The following is a 25037-nucleotide window of genomic DNA, read 5'->3' on the forward strand; positions in this document are numbered from 1 at the left end:
TATCCAGTGCTCTGGATAGTTTCAATTGACCCCTTGAAAGCCAGCAGCCTTCTCTGCCTTCTCCTGTGGCACCTCATGTAGCCAATCGTAAAATCAGTTCCAGTAAACTCAGATTCTAGCCTTCTAGCTTGTGTGTATTTTTCCCTATGGCATTCAAATCAGCCACGTGGATCACACCCCAGATCATGTTTCATGTCCTGAGCGGTGAGAGAGAGAATGTACAGGGGGAGAGTTACCTGCCAAGGGAAACTTACAAGCAAAATGCACAGAAGAGAGGACACATTAAAGGAGAGACAGCAGTTGCAACTGTAATAGGGCATGATGCAAGAAGAAACTAAGAAGTTCATGATCCAGTGTATTAAGAAGAGGACCAACTTTCCCCAAAATAATTTTGAGCAGAGCAGAACCGTTTGAATGAAGCAGGGTAAAGTTGATTATTTTTGTTTCTGTTATCATAGCATGGATGACACTGCAGCATAATAAATGTAAAGGTGTCCTGCCATTATAAGTGAAAATAATAAGCAGAGGTTACAGGAAAGGATCAGTTTTCTCTTGTGTTATGCTGGACTGTCCGACTTTTGTTCTGGTCTTTTTAACACTTTTTTTATATGTTTGTAAAATAGACGTGTGTAGCGCTCAGAACCCCATTGTGTTAGGTACTGTAATACAATTTAGAGTCCAGGGCAATTCACCTTTTTTCTTTATGCCATGCTATAACAATAATTAGGGATAAACGAATTGCTTGGTCGTACTGGAAGGTACATTTTAGCAGTTCACTTCCAAACTTTGGTGACCAACAAAATGTTCAATAGGAAAATTAAAATATAACACATGAACATAAGTGTGATCGGTTCGGTCACAGGGACCCCCTTGGGACTGCCACCTGATAGGCTGAGACTACCTCTGAGCCTGGCAGCTTGGGACTTCAGTACCCTGTCTTGTTGAGCCAGACACGCTAGCCTGCTACAAACACAGACTCAGGTCTGAACCAGGTACCCCACAAGCTGCAGACTTAACTGAAAATAGCTTAAGAAGTACTCCTGTCCCTAGCACCAAGACATCCAGTGTCCAATGGGATCCAAACGCCAAATAAATCCATTTTGCTCTGTCTAAAGCTTATACAGGGTAAACTCATAAATTGTTCGCCCTCTATAACAGTGATAGATATGCACAGCTGTTTGCTCCCCCAGGTGTTAATCACTTGCTCTGGGTTAATTAATAAGTAAACAGTGATTTTATTAAATATAAAAAGTCGGATTTAAATGGTTCCAAGTAATAACAGACAGAACAAAGTACGCTACCAAGCAAAATAAAACAAAAATACCCAAGTCTAAGCCTAATACATTAAGAAACTGAACACAGATAAATCTCACCCTCAGAGATGTTCCAATAAGCTGCTTTCACAGACTAGACTCCTTTCTAGTCTGGGCCCAATCCTTTCCTGGGTACAGTCCTTGTTCCAGCTCAGGTCGTAGCTAGTGGATTTCGCATGACTGCAGCCCCATTTGTTCTGTTTCAACCCCTTATATATCTCTGGCACAAGGCAGGAATCTTTTCTCTTTGGGTCCCCACCCCTACTTCTAAATGGAAAAACACCTGGTTTAAGATGGATTCCAGTGCCAGGTGAAATGGTCACATGTCCTGTGAGACCCCAAGCCTTCATTCTTCCTGACCTGACTCACAGGAAGGCTTGCAAGTAAACAGAGACATCTACAGTCAATTGTTCTAGTTGATGAGAGCCATCAAGATTCTAAACCACCATTAATGGCCCACACTTTGCATAAGTACATAGACTGCAGAGTTATATTTTATATATTAGTTTGATACAAGAGTGATACACTTATACAAATTGGATAACCACACTCAATTATAAGCTTTGTAATAATACCTTACAAGAGACCTTTTGCATGAAGCATATTCCAGTTGCATTATATTCACACTCATTAGAATATTTTCATAAAATCATATGGAGTGCAATGTCACAATAAGACGCACTTCTTTTCCTCTTCTTTAAGCCTCGGCTGCACTGAGAGTTTGCTCCAGTCCCAGCCATTGAAGACTAGTCACTGATGTAGCTGGAGCAGTGCAAACTCTTAATGTAGGCAGGCATAACTGCTATTCACACTGGTGGGGCCTAGCCTTGTTTGAAATAAAGGTAACCAGCGGTAGTGCAAATTGCAGTTTTGCCTGCCTATACCAGAGGTGGTACCAATGCAGCCACACCTGTGGCTAGAACCAGGATAAATCTCTAGCAATAGACAAGGCCTTTGTTCTCCTTCCAGCATGTTGCACGCATCTAACTTCTCCTCCTTGCTTGCATCAGTCTTCTCATCCTTCTTCTAGAATATTTTTGCTTTCTTTGTCTCTTCTTAGCAACTGCAGCCTATAACAGTAGTGCCGTGTTGAAATACAGGAGCACTTCACAGATGCAGCTGGCTGTGAATTGAAACTGAGTGGGGTTATAACATCCTCATCAGTTTCCTTTTGCGGCATTGTACATAGGCTTTGGGCGTGAGACACACTACTCTGGAGTTGATTGCCTGTTGAAGGGGTGTATGAGAGACACTACCAATAAGATATGATAATAATTAAGAAGCACATATATGGTGTGTGTTTATCTGTAGTTGTCAGTGCATTGTAAATGCTGGTAAACTTCACTGTGGATAAAACTGAGGGATAGAGTGAAATGATTTTCCCGAAATCACACAATGAGTCAGTAGCATAGCCAGTAATAGAACCCACATCCTCTGACTCCTTTGCTGGGAGGCAATATGGGAAGCCCAGAATGTATAACTGATCTGGCATTTTGCAGGAAAAATTTAAATCAGATTAATGTCAACAAGGCTATGCAAAACTCAGAGTGAACTGCAGATAGATCCTACTACAGCTTGATAATTTTTCGAGATAAAGTAGACGAAATGATTCTTTGTCTCATTTAAATTCACGTAAAAAGTCTGCTAGGGTCGCCCCACCCCACACACACACTATGAACTCTGGGGTACAGATGTGGGGACTCCCTAAGCTTATATTCTAGTAATTTAGGTTAAAACTTCCCCAAGGCACAAATTCCTTTCCTTGTCCTTGGACGGTATGCTACCACCACCAAGTGATTTTACACAAATATTCAGGGGACGGTCACTTGGAATCCCTATCCCCCAAAATATCCCCCCTAAGCCCTTTAACCTCCTTTCCTGGGGAAACTTGAGAATAATATACTAACCAATTGCCTAGCAATGTGGGCACTGATCAGACCCTTTGATTTCAGTGTCCTGAAGACAATCAGGTTCTTAAAAGAGCTTTATTTATAAAGAAAAAAATAAGAATCACACCTGCAAAATCAGGATGGAAGGTACTTTACAGGGTAATAAAAAGATTTAAAATGCAGACGATTCCCCTCTGGGCTCAGCTTCACAGTTACAAAAACAGGAATAAAACTACCTCTGTAGCATAGGAAAATTCACAAGCCAAAACAAAAGATAACCTAACACATTTCTTTGCCCTACTTACAATCTCTATGGTTTTAGATGGATTATTCCAGGTATATTTTCAGGAGATGTTGTACCTGGTTGACTTCTCCCTTCATCCAGAGAGGGAACAACAAACAAATTCTTCTCCCGTCGCGTACCCCCCCGCCCCCAAATTTGAAAGGATCTTCTTTTCTCATTGGTCCTTCTAATCAGATGCTAACTCGGTTATTTGAACTGCTTAACCCTTTCCCTTATATTCATGACAAAGCCAATATTTAGTGCTATGGAGCTATTTGAAATAGAGGAAATGGTATTTGAACACTTCCAGATAACAGGCTGTTGTATTCACTAGTTTCTTATTATGTATCAGATCAAAACTAGTAGGAAATGTGCTCATTTTTTAAAATTCCAAATATTCATCTATTTTTTGTTCATTTTCAGCTACTATAGGGCCTCCTGTTATAGTAAATGTGGATTCAACACCTGATTCACTTTTCCTTAACTTCTTGCACACTGTAAAAGAAGATACTTTACAATATCTTGTGCGCTACTGGGAGCAATCAACAAATAAACAACATGTAAGAATTCTTCTGCTCTCTCTCCTTTCTTTGGTAAAATGGTAGACAGAAATGGAGGGCAAAGTTGTAATATTGACCTTTTTTCCAATGGAAAGGAAGCTTGTTAGTTAACTGAAGGAAAATTAATCTAATCTAGGCTTAAATGTATTTGTTAATTGAATGGATGTAAAGTTTTCCAAAGCACTTAGCAGTCCCATTTTCAAAAGTGATTTGGGCTCCTAAACACCTTTGTCACTTCTGAAAATCAGACTCTTAAGTCACTTAGGCACTTTTGAAAATTTTACCTAGGACCTCTGAGATTTTTCTCTCTATCTCAGGTCTTGTTTGCACTGGGAATTTCAGCCACTTGTGTCCAGTTACTGGAGTAGCTGTGCTGGTTCAAATCAAAGCCTTAATGTAGACAGGTGGAAAAACTGCTACAAGATCTGATTTATGCAGTATCAAGTAAGGTGAGCTGTGCCAGTTCAAATCATGGCCTATAGATAGGACCCTGCCAAATTCACAGTCCATTTTGGTCAATTTCATGGTCATAGGATTTTAAAAATTGTAAATTTCATGATTTCAGCTATTTAAATCTGAAATGCCATGGTGGTGGTGTAATTGTAAGAGTCCTTATCGAAAAAGGAGTTGTGGGGGGATCGCAAGGTTATTTGGGGGGGGGGGAATGGGTTGTGGTACTGCTACCCTTACTTCTGCGCTCTGCTGGTGGTGGCAATTCCTTCAGAGCTGGGCAGCTTGAGAGCAGCAGCTGCTGGCCAAGAGCCCAGCTCTGAAGGCAGAGCTGCCACCAGCAGTAGCGCAGAAGTTAGGATGGCATGGTATGGTATTGTCACCCTTACTTCTGTGCTCCTGCCAGCAGAGCTAGGCCCTCAATCAGCAGCCGCTGCCCTCCAGCCACTCGGCTCTGAAAGCAGCAGTGCAGAGGTAAGGGTAGCAATACTGTGACCCCTGCTAAAATAGCCTTGTGACACACCCCCATTCCCTCCCCCGCAACTCATTTTTTGGTTAGGACCACCAATTTGAGAAACACTGGTCTCTTCTGTTAAATCTGTATAGTATAAGGTAAAAGCACACAAAAGACCAGATTTCACCAGGAGAGACCGTATTTCATGGTCCATGATGCATTTTTCATGGCCATGAATTTGGTAGGGCTCTATCTATAGAGGTTTTGCAAACATATGGTGTACTCCAAGTCACTAGTATAGTTCTACTTTTGTTTGGACTACCAGTGGCTATAAGCTGGGCAAATTCCCAGTTTAGATAGGCTGGCTTTGGGGTGAATAAACTGCCCACAAATGAGGAATTTTTGTTTTAAAGACATAGACTGACCCATTTTTTTTCATTTATGAAATTATCTGCCTCTGGCCAGTGTCATCCCATCCACAGGGCAGACCAGGGCAACTGCCCCGGGTCCTGTGCTTCAGGGGAATGTGGGGAGACCAGGGTGGCCCAGGGGACCTGGTGCTGGCAGCAGGGGTTGGCCCCATCTCCTGCACTCACCAGCCGAGGCATTTGTTTCTTTTCCTTTCCTGCAGCCCCTTGGGCTCAGTCTCTACGGTAGCAGCCAGCGACCCGGTCTCAACTTGCTCCGTCTGGGCTTGGTATTGTCTGCTGCTGTAGGGTCCTAGCACCTCCCAACCACTAGTGCCTGGGCAGGCTGACCCTGACCCTTCCCTTTTCCAGTGGGACCTTCCACCAGCACAGGGGGTTCCCTAGCACAGGTGAGTGCCAGCCAGTAGTCTCCATCACCCAGCATAGGTGTCCCCCCAGTGCCCCACACTTCCCCCTTCCACTGCCCTTTCTCCCCTCTCCCAGCACTGTGTGGGGTCCTCCAGTGCCATCTCCAGGCCAGGGCCAGCCTTTATCACCCCTTTGCCTCAGGGTCCTCCTTGCCTTTCATCTCTCCAGCCTTGGGGTTCCCCTCCCTGCAGTACCAAGCCCTGGGGTCCCACAACTCTGCTCTCTCCACCACCAACCAGGACTGGGGTCCTCCATCCATCTGCTTTTCTGCTTCTGCTTCCCCTCCCCCTCCCAGCCCCCAGAGAAAACAGATCTTAGAGCCCCTACTCCATGCTGGGGCATCCTGAGGTCCCCCAGCACCAGGGCACAATAGGCCTTCCAAGAGTCTCCCAGTTCCTGAGACATGAACTCTGTGTTGCAAATGTGTAATTGCATTTAAAAAAAAAAATAAAAAATCCACTGACGGTAGCAAGACCATATGCACCTGGGAATTAAGTTTGCTGTGAGGAAGTCAGGGAAGGTGGATTTCAGAATGTAAGTAGTATGGCACTGTTTTTTTTGTGTTTTTGTTTTTTTTGTTTTTTTTAAATTATATGAATTTCATTATTGTAGTTCTTTCTTATAACAACACTATAATTATACAGCTGGGTGCTATCAATATTTAACCTGCGGCCAGCAACTGCCCTTGAAGTTCACTGTAACCAGATTACATCTGTATAAAAAATGTTAAGGGTGGCCCCAGACAGGTTGATTTGCCCTGGGCCCTGCACCTACCCTAGGGACGGCCCTGCCTCTGGTTTTCCAGCTACTTACCTGTTTCATTTCAGTTAAGCTTAGCTGAACTTTTTTTAAAAAAAAAGACAGTGCCAAGGTTAATGCACCTTCCTCCTTTCCCAGAAAAATTGAGTTTTCTGACACACTTTTAACATACACCTCTACCTCGATATAACGCTGTCGTCAGGAGCCAAAAAATCTTACCACGTTATAGGTGAAACCGCATTATATCAAACTTGCTTTGATCCGCCTGAGTATACAGCCCCGGCCCCTTCCCAGCCCCTTTATCATGTTATATCCAAATTCATGTTATATCAGGTCATGTTATACTGAGGTAGATGTGTACTCCTCTTCCTCTTGCTGACATACAGATGAGACAGAACTGAGACCTTCATGTCATAGCTTTTAGCTTTGACATTAAGAATGAATCAAGTTCTTAACTGAGCTACCCAGCACTGAAAAAGGCAAACTGCTAGCTTTGTTAGGACTGTGAACATAAGAATACCTTTAGCGTTGCCCTACAGTTCTCTCTGCTAGCTCCATTCTTGTGAGTAGGCCAAGAGATAAATTGGTGAAAGTCTTGATCTTCAGTGGACAGAACTTCATCTAATTCAGTTCTTGCTGTCTGGGGCCAGTGGCTCTAGTGTCAAGAGTGGAGGATTGATGCAAAACACGAACACCATACTTTCATCTGTCTTTAATCCCTAGATAATAGTTCTGGGCATCCTAGCCTAGAAGCTGGTATTTTAAAGCAGCAGATTTATTTTTGACGATATTTTTGTTTTGTTGTTTTTTCCAACTCCTAGTTCTTCTGCCAAATCACCTTTTACTGCAGGAATTGGCACGAAAATACTGCAGACTTTGAGGTTCTAAGGGTGTTTCATGTACAGTGAAATTTTACATTAACCTACATGCATTCACAAAATAATCATGTCCGTGGTAGATGGGAAGCGTAAGTAGCCAGATTTTGTTTCATTGAAGCAGAATGCCTCTAATAAAATTTGCGTTTAAAATGCACTGAAATAAGAAGCTCATTCTGTTATAAACCTCTACCCCGATATAATGTGACCCGATATAACATGAATTCGTATATAACGCCGTAAAGCCATGCTTCGGGGGGCGTGGGGCTGCATGCTCCAGCAGATCAAAGCAAGTTCGATATAATGTGGTTTCACCTATAACGCATTAAGATTTTTTGGCTCCCGAGGACAGCGTTATATTGGGGTAGAGGTGTACTACTTTTGCGTAATGTTAGTTATGAAAAATAATATTGTGAAGCTTTTGAATGGAAACTTGTGATTTCAAGTTGATTGTATTGAAGAAAACTCTTAATAGAAATCTTTGTAATAATATTAGTTGCACTAACATAGAACTTAACTTTATTTTTTTTTTAAAAAAAAAACAGGAAACAGAATGGACCAAGAATACCCGAATTGGACTTCTGAATCTAAAGCAACTGACGGTGTATTGTTTTCAAATACGAGCAAAAGTCCAAGTATTCGATGACAACATTGGACCATTAAGCAAAACAAAATGTCACAAAACTGCAGCTAGTGGTATAAATCTTATTTCATGAACACCTGTTTTATCTCTTGTGTAATGAAACTGGTATAAAACTTGAGTCTTAAATGGCTGGCTGTTTTCTTTTACTGTATCACACAACCAGTACCTGTCTTCCATTCTAAAAGGGCACTGTCTTTTAGTAGTTCAAGAGCATATTCGCATTCATTTTCACATAATGAGTTTTGTTTCAGCAGCTCAATAAATAAGAGGAAGTAAAACAGAGCATCTGCCTCCCTTTCCCCACCCCTCCTAGATTGTGTGGTGTTTTTTTTGTGTGTTTTGGGTGGTTGTTGATGGGACTATTAAGGTACAAATACATATAGAGAGAGAGAGAGAGAGAGAGATAAAATATATATATATATTGGTATTCTAAGGGAAAATTACTTGCTGGTAATTCCTTTTCTCACCTTGGGTCAAATTTGTTTGAGGGAAAATGATGGTACTCTCCCAAACTCACCATGTCCCTCTCTGCCCTGTCCCATTCATGTGATCGCCTGCTCTGCCATTGTGTGGAGAACGGGCAGGAGAGAAAGAGATTGGAGGGGAGGGGTGAGACAAAGTTGGGGAGGGCAAGGACAAGTCAGAAACCGGTAAAGTTTGGTCCCATCCTTACTGTTGGCCACAATGTTAGAATCTGGTCTGTCTATATCTGAGCTTAAGCCTGGTTTTAAACTCAGTTGTAAGTCCTGTGTAGACTTAGGTTCTCGTGTTACATCTCATACTCTAACCTGGAGGTATCACCTCTAGGCATGAGAAGGCAGTATAGGCTCCATGCTCATGTACTCCTTTTTCTCTCCTTACACAAATGTGTCAAACAAGGTGCTGTTTTAGGGCGTGATCCTGCAAGATGCTGAGCACTCTGGCTCTAACCTAGCAAAGCTCTTAAAATACAGTAACTACTCACTTAATATCATCCTGGTTAAGGTTGTTTTGTTGTTACGTTGCTGATCAATTAGGGAACATGCTCGTTTAAAGTTGCACGATGCTCCCTTATAACGTTGTTTGGCAGCCGCCTGCTTTGTCCCCAGCTTGCAGGAAGAGCAGCCCATTGAAGCTAGCGGTGGGGGCTTGGAACCAGGGTGGACTGGCAGCCCCCCATCACCTCCCCACTCCCCTAAGTTCCCTGTGTGGCAGCCGCTCAGCGGCCTATATCAATTGCCGACAGTTCAGCTGTCCCTTCCCCCACTGCCATGTGCTCCTCCTGCCCTCTGCCATGCAGCTGCTCCCAGGAGCCTCTTGCTTGCTGGAGTGGGGGGGAGAGGGGTGCTAATGTCCGGGTCTCCTCCTTGCCCCGCTCCTGTACCCCATCTCCATAGGGCGGGGGGGACATGACAGGGCTCAGGACAGAGGGAGTTTGCTGGCAGCAACTGCTGTCTCAACTTGCTGATCTACTTAAAAAGGCGGTTTACTTGGAGTGGGGTCAGCGTACTTTAAGGTGTAATGCGCATCTCTCTGTCTCACACAGACTCTCTCTCTCACATACACATGGTGTGTGTGTGTCTCTCTGTCTCCCCTCCTTCTATTTGTGCTGCCTTGTAGAGTGTATGGTTACATTAACAACAGGGATCAGCCGAATGCTAGTTCATCATTTAGCAGTAAGGCATTCCTTGGGAAATATCGCACCCACTGAATTCACCACCTCAACCAAGCTTCACAATCATCATTGCTGTGTACAGTATTAAATTGTTTAAAACTTATACTGTGTATATGCATGTGTAATGTATGTGTGTATAGGTAGTCTTTTTTGTCTGGCAAAAAAAAAAATTTCCGTGAAACCTAACAATGTGCACACCATTGGAACTACTCCTACGTTAAGCACATGCTTCAGTGTGAGTGTGCATTAGGAGGGCAAGGTGGATGAATTTAAATAAGAGTTAAGCCTCTGGGTCTGCCATTCTGGTATCTCACACTGAATTGTTGTTTAATAGAACAATGCAAATTATCCAGGGCAAATATCCTAATATTAATATTTCTTCTGCTTAGTGGGATTTGGATCTCAGCCCGTGAATTTCTGCATTGTTTGGCTTAAGATAGCAGTGTTCATTTCAAACAAAATTTTGAGAAGTATGAGACGTAGCATGATGTACTTGCTATTGACATGTTTCTCCTCCTCTTCCCAACAATTTTTGATAAAGTTCATGTTTCCCATAGCTTTTTTTTACTCCCATGTTAAAGCTGGAGAGTATTATTTTATCTTGTTTTTTGATAGTGTCCGTTACTGTCATGTCTAAGCCTTGATTCTAGGAAAATTGTTACATGTGCCTTAAATACACTTTTACCTCCTCTGGCAGAAGCTACGCATGACATATAAGTTATGCAGTTATACTGCAGTGCACAATAGGTGAAGCTTTTATGTCATTGTGTTAAACAAAAGAAGTCTATAAAAGCCTCTTGCTTACTATGATGCAATTTAAATTATTATCCAAGACAATTGATTAGTTTTCACATTAAAAAGTTATCAAAACTTGTTTATAAACTTGACACCAATGGAATAAAAAGAAAAAGCTTTTGATATGTACATTACGTAGTGACACTTTTTTTTTTTCTTCTCTTTTTAGGTGCAATGAGAGCTGGATTTGTAGTAGTAATATTTGTTGCTGCCACAGTTACTGTGGTGATCTTAGCAATTGTCTGCTTCCTTTTTATTCAGAAATTTCATCAAGTTGTTAAATATTGGTTTCAACCTCCTTTTAAAATTCCACCACATATTGGAGAGGTATGTATTTTTTTATCTTTCTGTTTAGCAAAAGAGGTGGTGGTATGACTGGAGTGAACTGGTTAGGATAGTTGAAGTCACATAGAAGCTACAAAATATTAAACTCTTGCCTTTCTGAGTTTACATCTGAAGTCCATAAATGCAGTATAGCTTGTTATTTTTCATAGTGTGGCTGTAATGTTACTCCAGTTTATGCCATTTTACTTAGCTGGAATCCCTTGCTCACTCTGTACTTAAGTACAGATATTGTGGTGTTTCTTTATGTAAAACTGTTGGAATATGAAAAAGACTCAATTTTTTGTTTTAAAATAAATAATATTGATTAATCAGGGTTGATGCAGACCAATTCTTCATTACAGAACTGAGACTGAATGGCAGGTTGTACAGTATTAGTAGTTTATTTGGGGGTTAAGTAGACTTTTTAAGGATCAGGTACTGAATTACAAGTGAGCACATGCCATTTTAAGAGTAGAGACCGAATATCAGAATCTCAGGGCCTGGGGGGATGGAAGGTTTGGTCTTGGGTGTTGTGGGGTTCTTTTGTTTGTTATGGTTTCTTTCAATTCACAGATGAATGACGAAAGATGCATATGACTTTTTTCTGGCAGCTCATGCGTCTCTGTACTGAAGAACATTTCAACTCTGTTCATCTTCCTCTTTTTATGTTTTAAACAGGAAATGTTTTTCCATTGATCATGAATTAAATGTTATGGCTTGAGACATTTTCCACATCATGGGTTAAACATTTCTACTATCAAAAACAATCCTTTGAGCTAGGGTACTTTCCTGATTAAGGAACTGGATCAGGACTTCAGGATCTGGGTTCAGTTTCCAAGTCTGCTATAGATTTTCTGCATGACCTTGAGCAAGTCACTTAATCTGTGCCTGCCTCAGTTCCTTTCTGTAAAATGAAGATGATGATTTCCCACCTCAACAGGGTTTTGTGAGGATAAGTTTAATAATTTTATGCAATTAGATATGATGATGATGATGGACGGGGGGACACATAAGTACCTAAATATGTTCACTTTTTAAAAATACACAGTATATTATGGAAAGGACGGTAAGAGTTAATCTGTTTTTTAATGCTTACTCTCCATCTGAATTGATAACCCTCAGTTGGTGTGGTGGTCATTAGAATTTCAGCTGGATAGTAAGCAGCAGAAATCAGGCAAATGCTTCAGGAGCAGTGAACCTGTTTTCAGTCAAATAACACTGATAATGATACATATTAAGAAACGATTCTGCTTGTATTATTTGTTTTCCAAGAGGGGTTTGCTGGCCCAGTGCTTTTCTTCTTCTTACAGCAGGGGTGGGCAAACTACAGCTCGGGCCACATCCAGCCCTCCAGATGTTTTAATCTGGCCCTCAAGTTCCTGCCAGGGAGCAGGGTCTGGGGCTTGCCCTGCTCCGGTGCTTCAGCCCAGGAGCGAGGTCGGGAGCTTGCCCTGCTACGTGCAGCTCCTGGAAGCAGCAGCATCTCTCTCCTCTGGCTCCTACGCATAGGGGCAGCCAGGGGGCTCTGCGCGCTGCCCCTGCAGGTCCCATTGGCCAGGAACAGCGGCCAATGGGAGCTGCAGGGGTGGCACCTACAGATGGGGCAGTGCACAGAGCTGCCTGGCCGTGCCGCCGCATAGGAGCTGGATGGGAGACATGCTGCTGCTTCTGGGAGCTACTTGAGGTAAATGCCACCTGGAGCCTGCACCCCTGACTCCCACCCTTCAAACCCCTCGGTCCCAGCCCAGAGCCCGCACCCCCAGCTGGAGTCCTAACCCCGTGCTGCATCCCCAACCCCCAATTTTGTGAGCATTCATGGCCCACCATACAATTTCCATACCCAGATGTGGCCCTCTGGCCAAAAAGTTTGCCCACCCCTGTCTTACAGCTATGGATATGTGAAAAGATTGTCATTAGAACAATTTACCATAGTTAATATATGGCAGTGGCTTCTGTTTCATAGGTGGTTTTTTTTTTTAGTGTTTCAGAAAGTCACACAGTTCCTCCTTTAGAGCAAATTCCAGGCTTTCAACATCTGAGTTACAGGAAGCAGATCTGATACTGTCCCACTCCTTAGGTGTAGCAAAAAAATCACAAACTGATTTTCTTAAATTCATTAAAATGTACTTATTTGCTCTGTCTTTAAAATCTACCTGTAAAAAATAATTTGAATCCAATTAATGCCAGAGAGAAGTGTCATGATAAAATAACTTGTTCCTTATCCCTGCCCTGTCATCTGTATCTATAATTAAAACTGTGTTAATATAGAAGCCAACTAAAATGCTATGCCATGTTGTAGCTTGTAACATTATGAAAGTTTTTGGCTTCTAGGCTTTCTAACTAGCCCTGGAATAACTCTTCAACAATAAAAATCTTGTGCTCAGCTGTCTGAGGTGCTGAGTGTCCTCTGTTCCCACTGAAGTGTATTCAAAGACACAGGTCTTTTTCCCTTAGAAAGCAGAGGTGTAGCCATGGATGGGCCTGAGTGGGCCACAGCCAGCCCACTTAGCTTCCAGGCCCATCCATGGAGCCCACTGAATCCACAGGCTGGGACTCCCGATCCCAGCTCAGTGTCCGACCGCATCCTCTCCTGCCGGCGCCATGCACTGCTGCCTTGGTCTACGGTCCCAGTGCTAGCCCTGCGGGGGAAGGAGGGGGTGCCGTGGGGGTGGGGGGTCGCTAGTGCTGGGGCCGAGACCCGGGCAGCAGTGTGCATCGCCAGCAGATAGGGGACGCAGCCAGTCTGACAGATACTGACCTAAGATTGGGAGGGGTGGATGGAGCTCGAGCACTGGTGGGGCTCCCCCTCTGCCCCATGGGCATGCCCTGCAGCCTGTGTGCCCCAGGTGCCTGCTGAGTGGTAAGGGGTGATGGGGGGGAGGTGGGCCCTCCATCCCTGCTGCCCCCCCACCCAGTCTTTGCATGCCCACCTGCCCAAAAGCTAGGACCCAGCCAGTTTTCCTGTCCTACCTACACCACTGATGTAAAGTGCATGAAACTTCTGTTTGCTCCACATCCAGAAGTGAATTTCTGGTGGCAGCCACGCAGCCTGATGGCAATTCTATAGTGCTTTATACTGTGGATAAAATATAGTAGGTATATTACACCCCAGTTCCTGTACTTGACCCACCCAGTCTTAACATTTGAGATGTCAGCCACCTGGAACACCTACCTGTGAAATTAGATAACTCTAGCTAATAAAATGCTGTGATTAATCAACATATAATATACTCTATTGATTTGCATTATACTGATGAAGAATCTATCATTGGATACTTTGACTAATTCAGCAACTAAAAGTTTCCAACTTAGAGCTGTATCAGAGGGGTACCCGTGTTAGTCTGGATCTGTAAAAGCAGCAAAGAGTCCTGTGGCACCTTGTAGACTAACAGACGTATTGGAGCATGAGCTTTCGTCGGATGCATGCTCATGCTCCAATACATCTGTTAGTCTTTTAAGATGTCACAGGACTCTTTGCTGCTTTTACAACTTAGAGCTGTCGCACTTAAATTTTTGTTGATGTCAGAGCTCTGTTTGTAGGTGACAGGCTGTCAAATGGTTAATTTGTGGTGTGTTTTGCTTTTAAAAGATAGTTGGAATAGGTCATGTCATGAAACACAGCTTTCAAACAAGTGTCTCTAAGATGGGAAACACTTTAAAAACATTTAATGCTGTGTATTGATGAAACTGGTTGTCATAAAGGAAACCTTTTTAAACCAATTAGAACACTGTGTTTTGCTGAAAGTGACTAAACAGTCAAGTCTGAGCTAATCAAGTTAGGAAAAAACATGTTAGTTTGCTGTACTGTTAGTTTAAATACCTATTTGATCTTTGATTTAGTGGAGGGGGGGGGTTGTTTTTTGTTTTTGTTTTCTGTTTGTTTTTTTAAAAAAGCTCTTTGCATTTATTTCAACATTGCACCAGCACTGTTTCTATAAAATGAGTCACAGGTGTGCATCTATGCTCACAAGAAGAGTCTGATTCCTGTGTATGTGTGATTCTGATGTTTCTTAGCAGCCTCAAGTTCTGTGTGATGGACGGATTTTTGAAAGGACTATTGATAGTAGCTTTGATTTTTGTAATGTGACCTCTAAATAGCGCCAACTTTTAAGATCACTCTCTCCAAATTATGGCACTAAAAATTGCTCGATATATATGCTGTAAACACAATACAGTCGTGAAATGTACATTAACTATGTTGGTAGAGTGAAAGTAAGTTCGGATGCTTCTATATTAAAGTGATATTTTAACATGGAGAAATTCCTACTCTGGGTCGATAAAGTGGTAAGAAACTACAGAATGCTCCTGATGCATACGTGGCTAAATTTACGAAGTAGTTAGAGGCTGGAAAATCCCTACTGAATTTACTTTCATTTTGCCTTGCCAAGTTTTCTTAGCTGATATCAACAGATGATAAGAAATAGAATGGAAATTCCCCAGTTCAGTATGAAATGAAAAATGCTGCAGGTTTTTTTTTCTGCTGTCTTCCAGTAAGCAACAGAATCCAGTAAATTTAACAGAAAAGTACATTGGGACATTTGTGGTCATTTAAATATGATTAATCATATATCAGATTAACTTCTCAGAGTTATTACTGTCATCAAAAGTACGAATGATTATAACATGAAAATACTTGAAGGCCAAATTCTGCAATCCTAATTAAGGCAAAATTCTTAGTGACTTCAGTGGAAAGTCAGTGGCTGAGGACTGCAGGGTTTGCTCTTCAGTTTGTGAGGATTTGTTTGCGTGAAAAAAATCTGCATTGCAAGAAACATTATTAATATTGCAAAGTCAAGCACTTAGAATTTGGGAACTACCCAAAATAAGGTTGCTGGTGCAACTTGAATTCAACTCCCATGTATTTATGCATTCTGATGATACAGTCTTTAATTACATGATCAAACATGACTTTTTCCACAGAATCTGTCTCATTCAATGAGTGGATTATTCAGTATTCCTTTTTATCCCCCTCATTCTGTGTGTGGTCCTACACACTTCATTTACTGCACACCCTTCAAACCCTGCTTTCCCCATAGCATCTTTAGTGCTTCACAAATGTCAATGAATTTATCTTCCAAACACATCTGAGATGAGCGGGTAATATCCAGCGGCGGCTCCAGGCACCAGCGCTCCAAGTGCGTGCCTGGGGCAGCAAGCTGTGGGGGGTACCCTGCCGGTTCCTGCGAGGGCAGCAGACAGGCACCTTTCCACAGCTTGCCTATGGGAGGTCTGCCAGTCCCACGGATTTGTCAGCAGTTCGGCAGCAGGTACGCCAAAGCCGCAGGGCCAGCGGACCTCCCGCAGGCAAGCCGCCAAAGCCACGGGATCGGGGACCTCCCACAGGCAAGCCACCTAAGGCTGCCTGACTGCCATGCTTGGGGCCCACAAAAAAGCTAGACCCCGTCCCTGGTAATATCCCCTTTTTACGGGTGGGGAGCTGAGGTACAGCGAGAGTAAGCCAAAATTACTAAATGTCCACTAATTTTGGGTGCCTAACTGAAGACATCTGAGGGCCTGATTTTTCAGAGAACTTGGTATTTTTATAGCATGTTATGTATTGAGAGCACAGATCCCATTGACTTCAATTGCTGGTGTGAATGCTTAGCACTTCTGCACATCTGGTGCCAAGTGGCTCATTTCAGGCATCCAGAAGTGGAACACAGAGGCTTGGTCTCCGTTACCAGCTTTTGTTGGTATAACTGTTACACCTGGGGGAATTCTGCACCACTGTGCATGCGCAGAATTCATGTCTCCCACAGATTTCTTTGCTTCCCTGCAGAAAAATGACTTTCTGATGGGGAAGCAAAGGATGCTCTCGTGGCTTTCAAGTGACCGTCCCCAGTAGTTACATTTTGGGTGCCTAGGGCAGCTGCCAGAGAGGTAAATCACTGTGGGGCAGAGCGGGGGGATGGGGAAGACCCAGCTGGTGGCTCCTACCCTGCGCTGGGCTCAGCCGCTAGTCCCAGCAGAGTTGGGGAGGATGGGACTTCCTCTTCCCTTGCACAGCCGGCACCCAGAGTCAGGTCAGACCTCCAGGTTTCTCCCCAGGCTCCAGGAAGCTCTGCAAACTCTTCCCCACTTCTTGCGCCCATTGCTCCTCAGCTGCAGGGGGAGGGATCACTGTACAGGGAGTTCAAGACCCTGAGCCTCACCCCCCTGCACACATAGAACCCCTGCAGCCTAGCCCTGCTCCCCCTGCACCTGGACCGCCATGACGAACCACCTGGATCCCCACCCCACTGAGCCCCAGCCTGCTGCATCCAGATCCCCACCCCACTGAGCCCTGCTCCGCCAGCATCTGGACTGCACCACTGAGCCTCCCCCAGTGAGCTCCAACCACCTTCACCTGGACCCCCTGCAGAGTCCCATTACCATTTCACCCACAACCCCCTGAAGAGCCCCTGTGCATCCAGATCCCCCCACTCCTGGATCCCTCCCTGAGCCACCTGCACCCAGATTGTCCCACACAGAACCCTCTCAACCCACACCTGGATCCCCTCCACACTTGGATCCTGCCTTGCTGAGCCTGTCTGCCCACACCTGGCATGGAGGGCCAGGGCCCTGGGGTGTTTGAGACAGGCTTGGTCCTTGCATTGTGTCAGGGATGGCTGCAGCCTCACTGCTGAGTCTGTGTCCGGGGGTGGAGGGGAATGCATAGTGATCTCCCATCTCTGTGCAGCCAGTGGCCTGTGCTCCCCAATGCCATGCTGGAGCCTCCACATTTATTTGACAAATAACATTTTGAAGAATTTAAAAATACAGAATTTTTAATTTTTTGGCACAGAATACCCTCAGGAGTAAATTGCGTCATACAAGGGTATGGAAAATCCGCATCCCCGAGCAACAGAGGTGATATTTCGAACCTACTCCTGTTTTTTTTTTTTTTAAAAAGATATAAACCCTGGCAGAAATCTGGAAGGGGCATGCGACCCCACGTGCCCCCTCCTTCCCCCATATATATATATATATCCATCACCTCTGCCAAGCCACATAGTTATACCGACCTGACCCCAGAATAGACAGTAATATGAACAGAGGAGGGCTTCTCCCATCAACATAGCTATCACTTTTTGGGGAGGTGGTTACCTACACTGCTGGGAGAAGCTCTCCTGTTGGCGTAGGGAGCATTTTCACTAAGCATTACACTGGTACTGTAAGTGTAGACAAGATCACAGTGGCCACCGGTGAAATTTTTGGATTACATGACTTGTCCAGTTTCACATAGGAACTCTGTGGCAGAGGCAGGAAAAGAATCTAGTTCTTCAGGATGTAGTTCAACTTCCCTAACCAGGACAGGAGACCATCCTTTCTCTTCATGAAATCCCCTGCTTCATTCACCATGCACCCTCCAACTTCTACTACAAACAAGGCATGGGTCCTATAAACAACTGTCTCATGTATTACACAACCCTGATTCATTCCCAGAGCAGGGCCATCCTGTGCACTGAATGGGGAAGGGACAGGAGTGGAAAACATAGCATGTGATCATGTAATTAAATATTGTATCAGAACGCATATGTACAGAAAGGCTGAATTAAGGTTACAGGCAACCTTCATCCTGGGATTTCCTAACTTCTGAGTGCTTGACTTCAAATGCGCCCTAATGTTCTTTTAATGTAGTATTTTAATGTAGTTTTCCTAATCCTTGAACAATGAGGAAAAATAATCCCATCATGTGGAAGCAATTTACCCCCAGCTGGGTCATCGGCAGGGTTCAGACTTTTAGATCCATAGCACAGAACTTTATCACTTGAGGTAACTGTTCTCCTCTTTGTGGGCCAGTCATTAGAGGGGGATAAGCCACACATTTTGCCAATGTGTTTCACAGAGATCTTCTGACAGCAGGGGAATGTAGATATTTGGGTCCTGGTTTGAGTCGGGATTCTGTAGTCTGATTAGGCCCTTCTTTCTCTATAGCTTCAGCCCCACCTGCCACCCCCTGTCTCTAGCTCCCTTCCCCTTGATTCTTCATCCATCTGCATTCCAGTGTTTGCTTTGTCTTTCTCCATGCTGCCTGGGTGCCAGCAGGAGCAACACTGAGACACAACATCCCTGCCATTCTGGTGCTCAGTGCCACAGCAACAGCTAGAAGAAGCCGTTGCTGGGAAAGTCCTGCAGAGCCCCTGCAGCCCTTGGGATGGAACATGCTCTGGGCAGATGAAATTGTCAGAGAATTTAGCTGCCAGACTCTAACAAGCCTCTACTGAGCATGCACAGTTTTTCAGAGGCTTATATCTTGGCCAAATTTGGGTGAATTTTCATGGGGATTGCAAAAGGCACATCCCTGGCACCAAGGCAACCCCTCCTTCCAGGCCAAATTTCAGATCCCTGATCCAAAGCACAGAAGGGCTAGAGCAGGAGTGGGCAAACTTTTTGGCCCGAGGGCCACATTGGGGTTGCAAAACGGTATGGAGGGCTGGGTAGTGAAGGTTGTGCCTACCCAAACAGCCTGGTCCCTGCCCCCTATCTGACCCCTCCCACTTCCTGCCCCCTCAGAACCTCCGACCCATCCAACCCCCCTCACTTCTTGTTCTCTAACCACCCCCTCTCAGGACCCCCCTGCCCTTGGGACCTGACCCCCAGTCCCTTGACTGCCTCACCCCCGGGACCCCACCCCCTATCCAATCCTCCTGCTACCAGTCCCCTGACCCCTATCCACATCCCTGACCCCGAGACTCCCATGGTTAGCCACCCCCCTCACCCACCCACACACGTTCCCTGTCCTCTGATTGCCCTCCAGAACGTCTGCCCCATCCAACCTCCCCCCGGCTCCCTTATCATGCTGCTCAGAGCAGCATGTCTGACAGCCACGCCGCCCGGCCAGAGCCAGACACACTGCCGTGCTGCTTGGCAGGAGTGCGCAACCCTGCCACCCAGAGCACTGCCCGTATGGCGGTGTGGCTGCAGGGGAGGGGCTGGGGGCTAGCCTCCCTGGCCGGGAGCTCAAAGGTGGGCAGGACAGTCCCATGGGCTGTAGTTTTCCCACCTCTGGGCTACAGCATCTCAGCAGAACAGTTGCAAGAACATTTTTAACACATGTAAAACACATTTTTCTGTAATTTCCTTCTTGGAAATGGCTGCATTTTTTTTTACCCCCCGCCCCCCCAAATAATCAGGCTGAAGCTGACACAATTAAAGTACAACAAAATTATAAACAACGGAAAATAGAGTTTTATAATGGAGAAGTGTTGGGTAACCTTAATTTATGGGTGGCATATCAGCTCCTCATGTAATTACACATATTCCTAAACCATATAGCATGAGACTGGTCTGTTATAGCATTTGTTCTGCAGAGGGAATTATAACTCATTACTCTTTTATGTTTTTTTTAGTATTTAAAGGGTGCTGAAATGCCTGTTTTAGAAGAATTGCAGAATAATTGTGCTGAGGAAGATCCCTGGGACTCCTTGTCAGTTTTTTCCAGTGCAGAAGAAAGTCAATCCCTAGTGAGTGACACTCTGAACACAAATGTTCATTCAAACAGCAGATCCATTGAGAGTGAAAAAACTTAATTACATTGTGGTAGAAGCACTGTACCAACATCACTGTACCAGCATCATTGCCTTGGTGCTCTAGAAAGGTGATAGTGTCACTATCAACAAACCACGTTGTGGGAGTCTTGACTTCCTGAGAACATTGTGTAACCTTGAGTGAGGTTTTTTTTAATGGTTTCTACTGCACTTCACTATATGAAGTACCTTCTCCAGGAGAGACTTTTTAAAAACAGATTTGAATATGAACTGAAAATGAACACTAACAGGGCAGGAAAAGGACAACAACATGATTGGAGTAAAATGGCTGCATTTGCATTAACATCTTTGCAGAAATAACTGCACGATTACTATGAACGTTGTTACGTTTGTCTGGGTTCTAACAAATCTTAGTGGACTGTAGCACTTTATGGTAGGATATGATACTAGAAAAGATTTTTCAGTGCATTAGCGGATTGTCTCACCATGAATGTGTGTTGGTCTTGGCCCATCAGTACTTGTATATAAAGTCTGTCCCTTAACACACAGTAAGTTAGCACTTAGAAAATGACACTTCAACTTTTACATATGTGAAAAATTGCTCTGTGGGCATGGTGCTCTCTGTCTGATGGAAATAGCCTGTTTTCAGGTGTCCATTTTAAGTGTGCCCCCCCATTTTTTGTAAAAAAAAAAAAAAAAAAGTTCCAGTAAAAAATGAAAGATTTATATGAGCTGAAGAGAAACCAGCACATAATTCGCTCCCAGTTAGGGAACGGTCATGGAAGAAATGCTTACAGGGACAGACAGGTTGGATCATTTCTCCCCTGAGCCTTCAGATGCTTGCACAATAGTGGCATTAATTTCTTCTAGGACTGCAGTGTGGAGACGCGCTCTCTGTCGGCATCACATCCTTTACGATGAAATGAAATCCTAAAGCTTGTATCAGACACTAAAATATAATAGGTTTGGCTACCTGAAGAGCCCTTCCTAAAGTCATTCAACTGAACTTGTCAGGTTTTGATGCACACGAACCAAACCTTCCTGTGTAGTCAGAGAACACATGGGCAAGATGGGTCAAAGACAGGATTTACCCACAACTAGTAGACACTAAGAACAAAGCCATGGTTCCCTTACCTGCTCAAGCAAGTTGTGACTGCTAGTGAAGACAAGACCCAGCGTGTGGAGTGTGGCTGTTTGAGGAATGAAGCATCCGGAAATTCTTTACACCACTTTATTGTATACGTGAAAATCTTGCTGTTAAAAACCTATAATGTGTATTGAAATATTATTTGTATTGCTAATTAATAGAAATAATTTAAATATGGAAAAAGTAGCTTAATGTGTTCTTTGTTTCCATGATTTTTTTTCTTTCCATGTGGTCATTTGCTGTTCATTTACAATCTAATCAGTGCCTAAATTAGGAAGAAAGGACTTTTCATACGACAGGTATGAAGAGTAGAGCTTCATGTGCAGAGATATGGTAAATTAGCATTATAGAATGCTCTTTCAGTGCCACTCTTCCTCCTTTATTTTCCAGATTGACCCTTTACTCATATGAAAATAAGCTTCAGTTATGGTTCTTGACAGAGTTCAAAATAAGCACAGTGGCATTGTGCTCCTGTCTGGGATGGGGAGAAGTGCTTTTGTGGCTCCAAACTAAAATTCCATTCACTTTAAACTGTATATGATCAAATGTGACTCATCACTTTCAAGTTCAATGACTTAATAAAATATTTTCCATACATTCACCTCACATGTTTAACTTATTGCTTTAAACAAGATAGTGTTTTTTCCAGTTCTAGTAATGTGGTCTGTGTTAAAGTTATCCTCATGATTAACGCTAAGATTTAGTCAGGGGTATTTTGGGTGAAAGTCATGGTCAGGTCATGGGTAATAAATAAAAATTCACAGCCGTGACCTGTACATGACTTTTCTCAGAAAAATACCCCTGGCTAAATCTCTACTTCTGGGGCCTTGATTCTCAGGGGAGGGACCTGGCTGGGGGGAGAGGAGGAAAGGTGAGGGGAAGGGCTGCTCCAGTGACTGCCCCCCAGCCGCCACTCTCCAAACACTCTCCGGGTGCGCCGGGACTGCTGCTGCTTGGGCGGTCACTGGGGCATTCCTCAGAGCCAGCCACACTGGCTGCTGTTTCGGTGGTCCCCAGAACCAGCTGCTTGGGGCCGCCCAAACAGCGGCCAGTGCTGCTGGCCCTGGGCAGCCTCTGGGACTGCTGCCCAGGCATTACCTGGGGCTGCCCCCAGAACTGCTGCTTGGGCGGTCCCTGGGATCAGCTGCTGCTCACATGGTCCCTGTAGCCAGTTGCCCAGAGCTTCCTGAGCAGCACCCAGTGTAGCTGCAGCCAGCTGCTCAGGTGGCCTTGAAGTCAGCTGCACCACTAGTCACAGAAAGTCATGGAATCCGTGCTGTCTGCGACCTTGTGAAAGAATCACAGCTTTAGTCATGATCATTATTAATAGCTGATTGTGTTAAGTTTCTATTTCTATTCTGGGTGGAGAGGAGCTCAGCTATTTTATTATTTATAAAACCATCCAGCTGTGGTGGTACTGGTAATTCATAGTTCATTGCAGTACTAGAAAACCCTACACAATCCAAACATTTCACCTAAATACATTCAATTCTATACATGTTTTTAAACGGTGCTCACCACTGTATTCTCTCATCACCTACCAATCGTGCATTAAGCAATGTGACTACACATCTGTCACAGGCTGCTTGGGCTCTTGTCCTTTTCCCAGAGGAAGAAGCATGTGCAGTAGTATCTTGTTTTGATAGGATGTTTTTGTTTTTAAAATAGCTTATGTGCTTGAGAGAAGATTAAGGCAAAGAAATGCACTTTGCATGTGAGTGGAACTGTTTGTGATGATCCTTTGCAGGGAATTTATTCCAGGGTGTTGGACCAGCCTCTGAGAAAGTTCTGTCATCCACACAGACAAGGTTTATTCTTAATGCAGAGAGTTCTGTTGTGCTATGAGAGCATAGTTGTCCAAGATCTTTGGCCCAGAGCTTTCAGTGGTTTTGTATATGGGGCATGGGCTGTGAAGCACTTTGAGAATAAGGACCGAGATCTTGAACTTGCTTTGAAATTCTATGGGAAGCCGGTGCAGAGGACAGTTGTAATGAAGGGAGAACATGACAACGTGAAGATGAAACTGACTGATAAGCATAATGTAAGTTACATGGTTTTGTTAATGTTGTTTTAGTGATATGCTCTTTGGGTCATTGCTCTGATTTCCTCACCTTTTCATCTCTATCAGCAGTCTTGCTGAACCACTATTTGTATTACCAGAGTGCCCTGGAAGCACCAGTCATGGACCAGGACCCCCACGAAGGTAGGTGCTATACAAACACAGATGAATCCACCCCCACAGAACTTACAATCTAAGTATAAAGACAAGGAATGGATCCAGCCAGCTGTCCAGTACCATCCCCATGCCACAGTGAACTTGGAGTGTTAAGGAACAGCCAAGCTATACTTGTTTCCCTCTTATATTACAATGTAGTACAGCCACCTGAAAGTGAGAGATTCTAAAATCATGTTAAATATTAGACTAATGGCTAGTTTCTTGGGGAATAATACCTGACAACTAGCTATTGAAAAGCATGGGGACTGCTCAGCCAGGTTTTGGGTGCTAGAAGTTGTCTCCAAGTGAAACCTGTTTTGCACCACCTCCTTACTGCCAAACGTTTCTGTAATTCTCAGCATTTACTCTTCAGCCTGCCTACCTTCCCCTGCAACCAGGAGCGGGGAAAGGGAGTAGAAGAGCAGCTTAGGCTGGTAAGCTAGAGAAAGGACGTGTCAAAGGGTGATAGGTTAAATGAGGAAATGTACTGAAGCTTGACAACACTGCATTTCCACAGTGCCACACTTCATCTGAGAATCTTGAAATGTTTCACACACAGGAACTCTCCGATCACCTCTGAAATAAGTTACTTCTCTAATTGTTTTCTGAAGCTGCTGTAAATCCACACTCTGAACCCTGTCTGATCAGTGGGCATGTGTGTGGGCGTAGATGTTATTAAGCTACTGGTCTTGTCTCAAGTGAAGGGTAGATGGGTATCTATTCCCACTGCGAGGGGCTTGGCTACATCATTTTTATAGTATAGTAGAATCTATAGTCAGAACAGTTCAATCAAGCTGTAGACTACTTCCATTAAGTCAGCCCTGGGAATGGGCACATGTTTTTTTGTAGTACTTTCTATATGTTTAGTTTCAGAATAGCAGCTGTGTTAGTCTGTATCCGCAAAAACAGGAGTACTTGTGGCTCCTTAGAGACTAACAAATTTATATTTTGTCAATATGTCTATAGCATCATTTGTTACTGGTAGAAAGGCACCTTATAGTGATAGAATTGTGTCCACAGGCAGGGGTTGTACTGCCTTAACTGTCAGTTTCTAAGCATATACAATGTGCTACAGAAACGGGGTAGGTCAACCCTAGGGCTACCAGCTTTGACTGGTGTATCCTGCACTGGTGTTAGAAACAGTCTTCCAAGGGGAACAGTGAGAGCAAAAAAAATTATAAGGCTTTAAGACTGAACTTGGTATGTTTATGGAGGGGACGGTCTCAGGAGATGGCCTACAATGGCATGTAGCTGATCTCCAACAGCCAGTGATGGAACACTAGAGAGAGAGGGCTCCGAGTTACTCCAGAGAATTCTTTCCCAGGGGTCTGGCTGGTCAGTCTTGCCCACATGCTTAGGGTTTGACTTAT

The 25037-nt window shown here is 44.0% G+C and overlaps 1 protein-coding gene across 1 annotated transcript in view; it reads left to right on the forward strand.

Annotated features, from left to right (window-relative positions):
- The window catches only part of IFNGR2 (interferon gamma receptor 2), a 40149-nt gene extending 18096 nt beyond the window's left edge, over positions 1 to 22053 (forward strand). Inside the window, 4 exon segments of the mRNA XM_032789095.2 lie at positions 3909 to 4045; positions 7965 to 8115; positions 10681 to 10838; positions 20168 to 22053. Coding sequence (XP_032644986.1) covers positions 3909 to 4045; positions 7965 to 8115; positions 10681 to 10838; positions 20168 to 20347 — 626 coding nt within the window. The 3' untranslated portion in view covers positions 20348 to 22053.
- Positions 22054 to 25037: the final 2984 nt, after the last annotated feature.

This window comes from Chelonoidis abingdonii, chromosome 1, assembly GCF_003597395.2.
Source record: "Chelonoidis abingdonii isolate Lonesome George chromosome 1, CheloAbing_2.0, whole genome shotgun sequence".
Taxonomy (NCBI): Eukaryota; Metazoa; Chordata; order Testudines; family Testudinidae; genus Chelonoidis; species Chelonoidis abingdonii.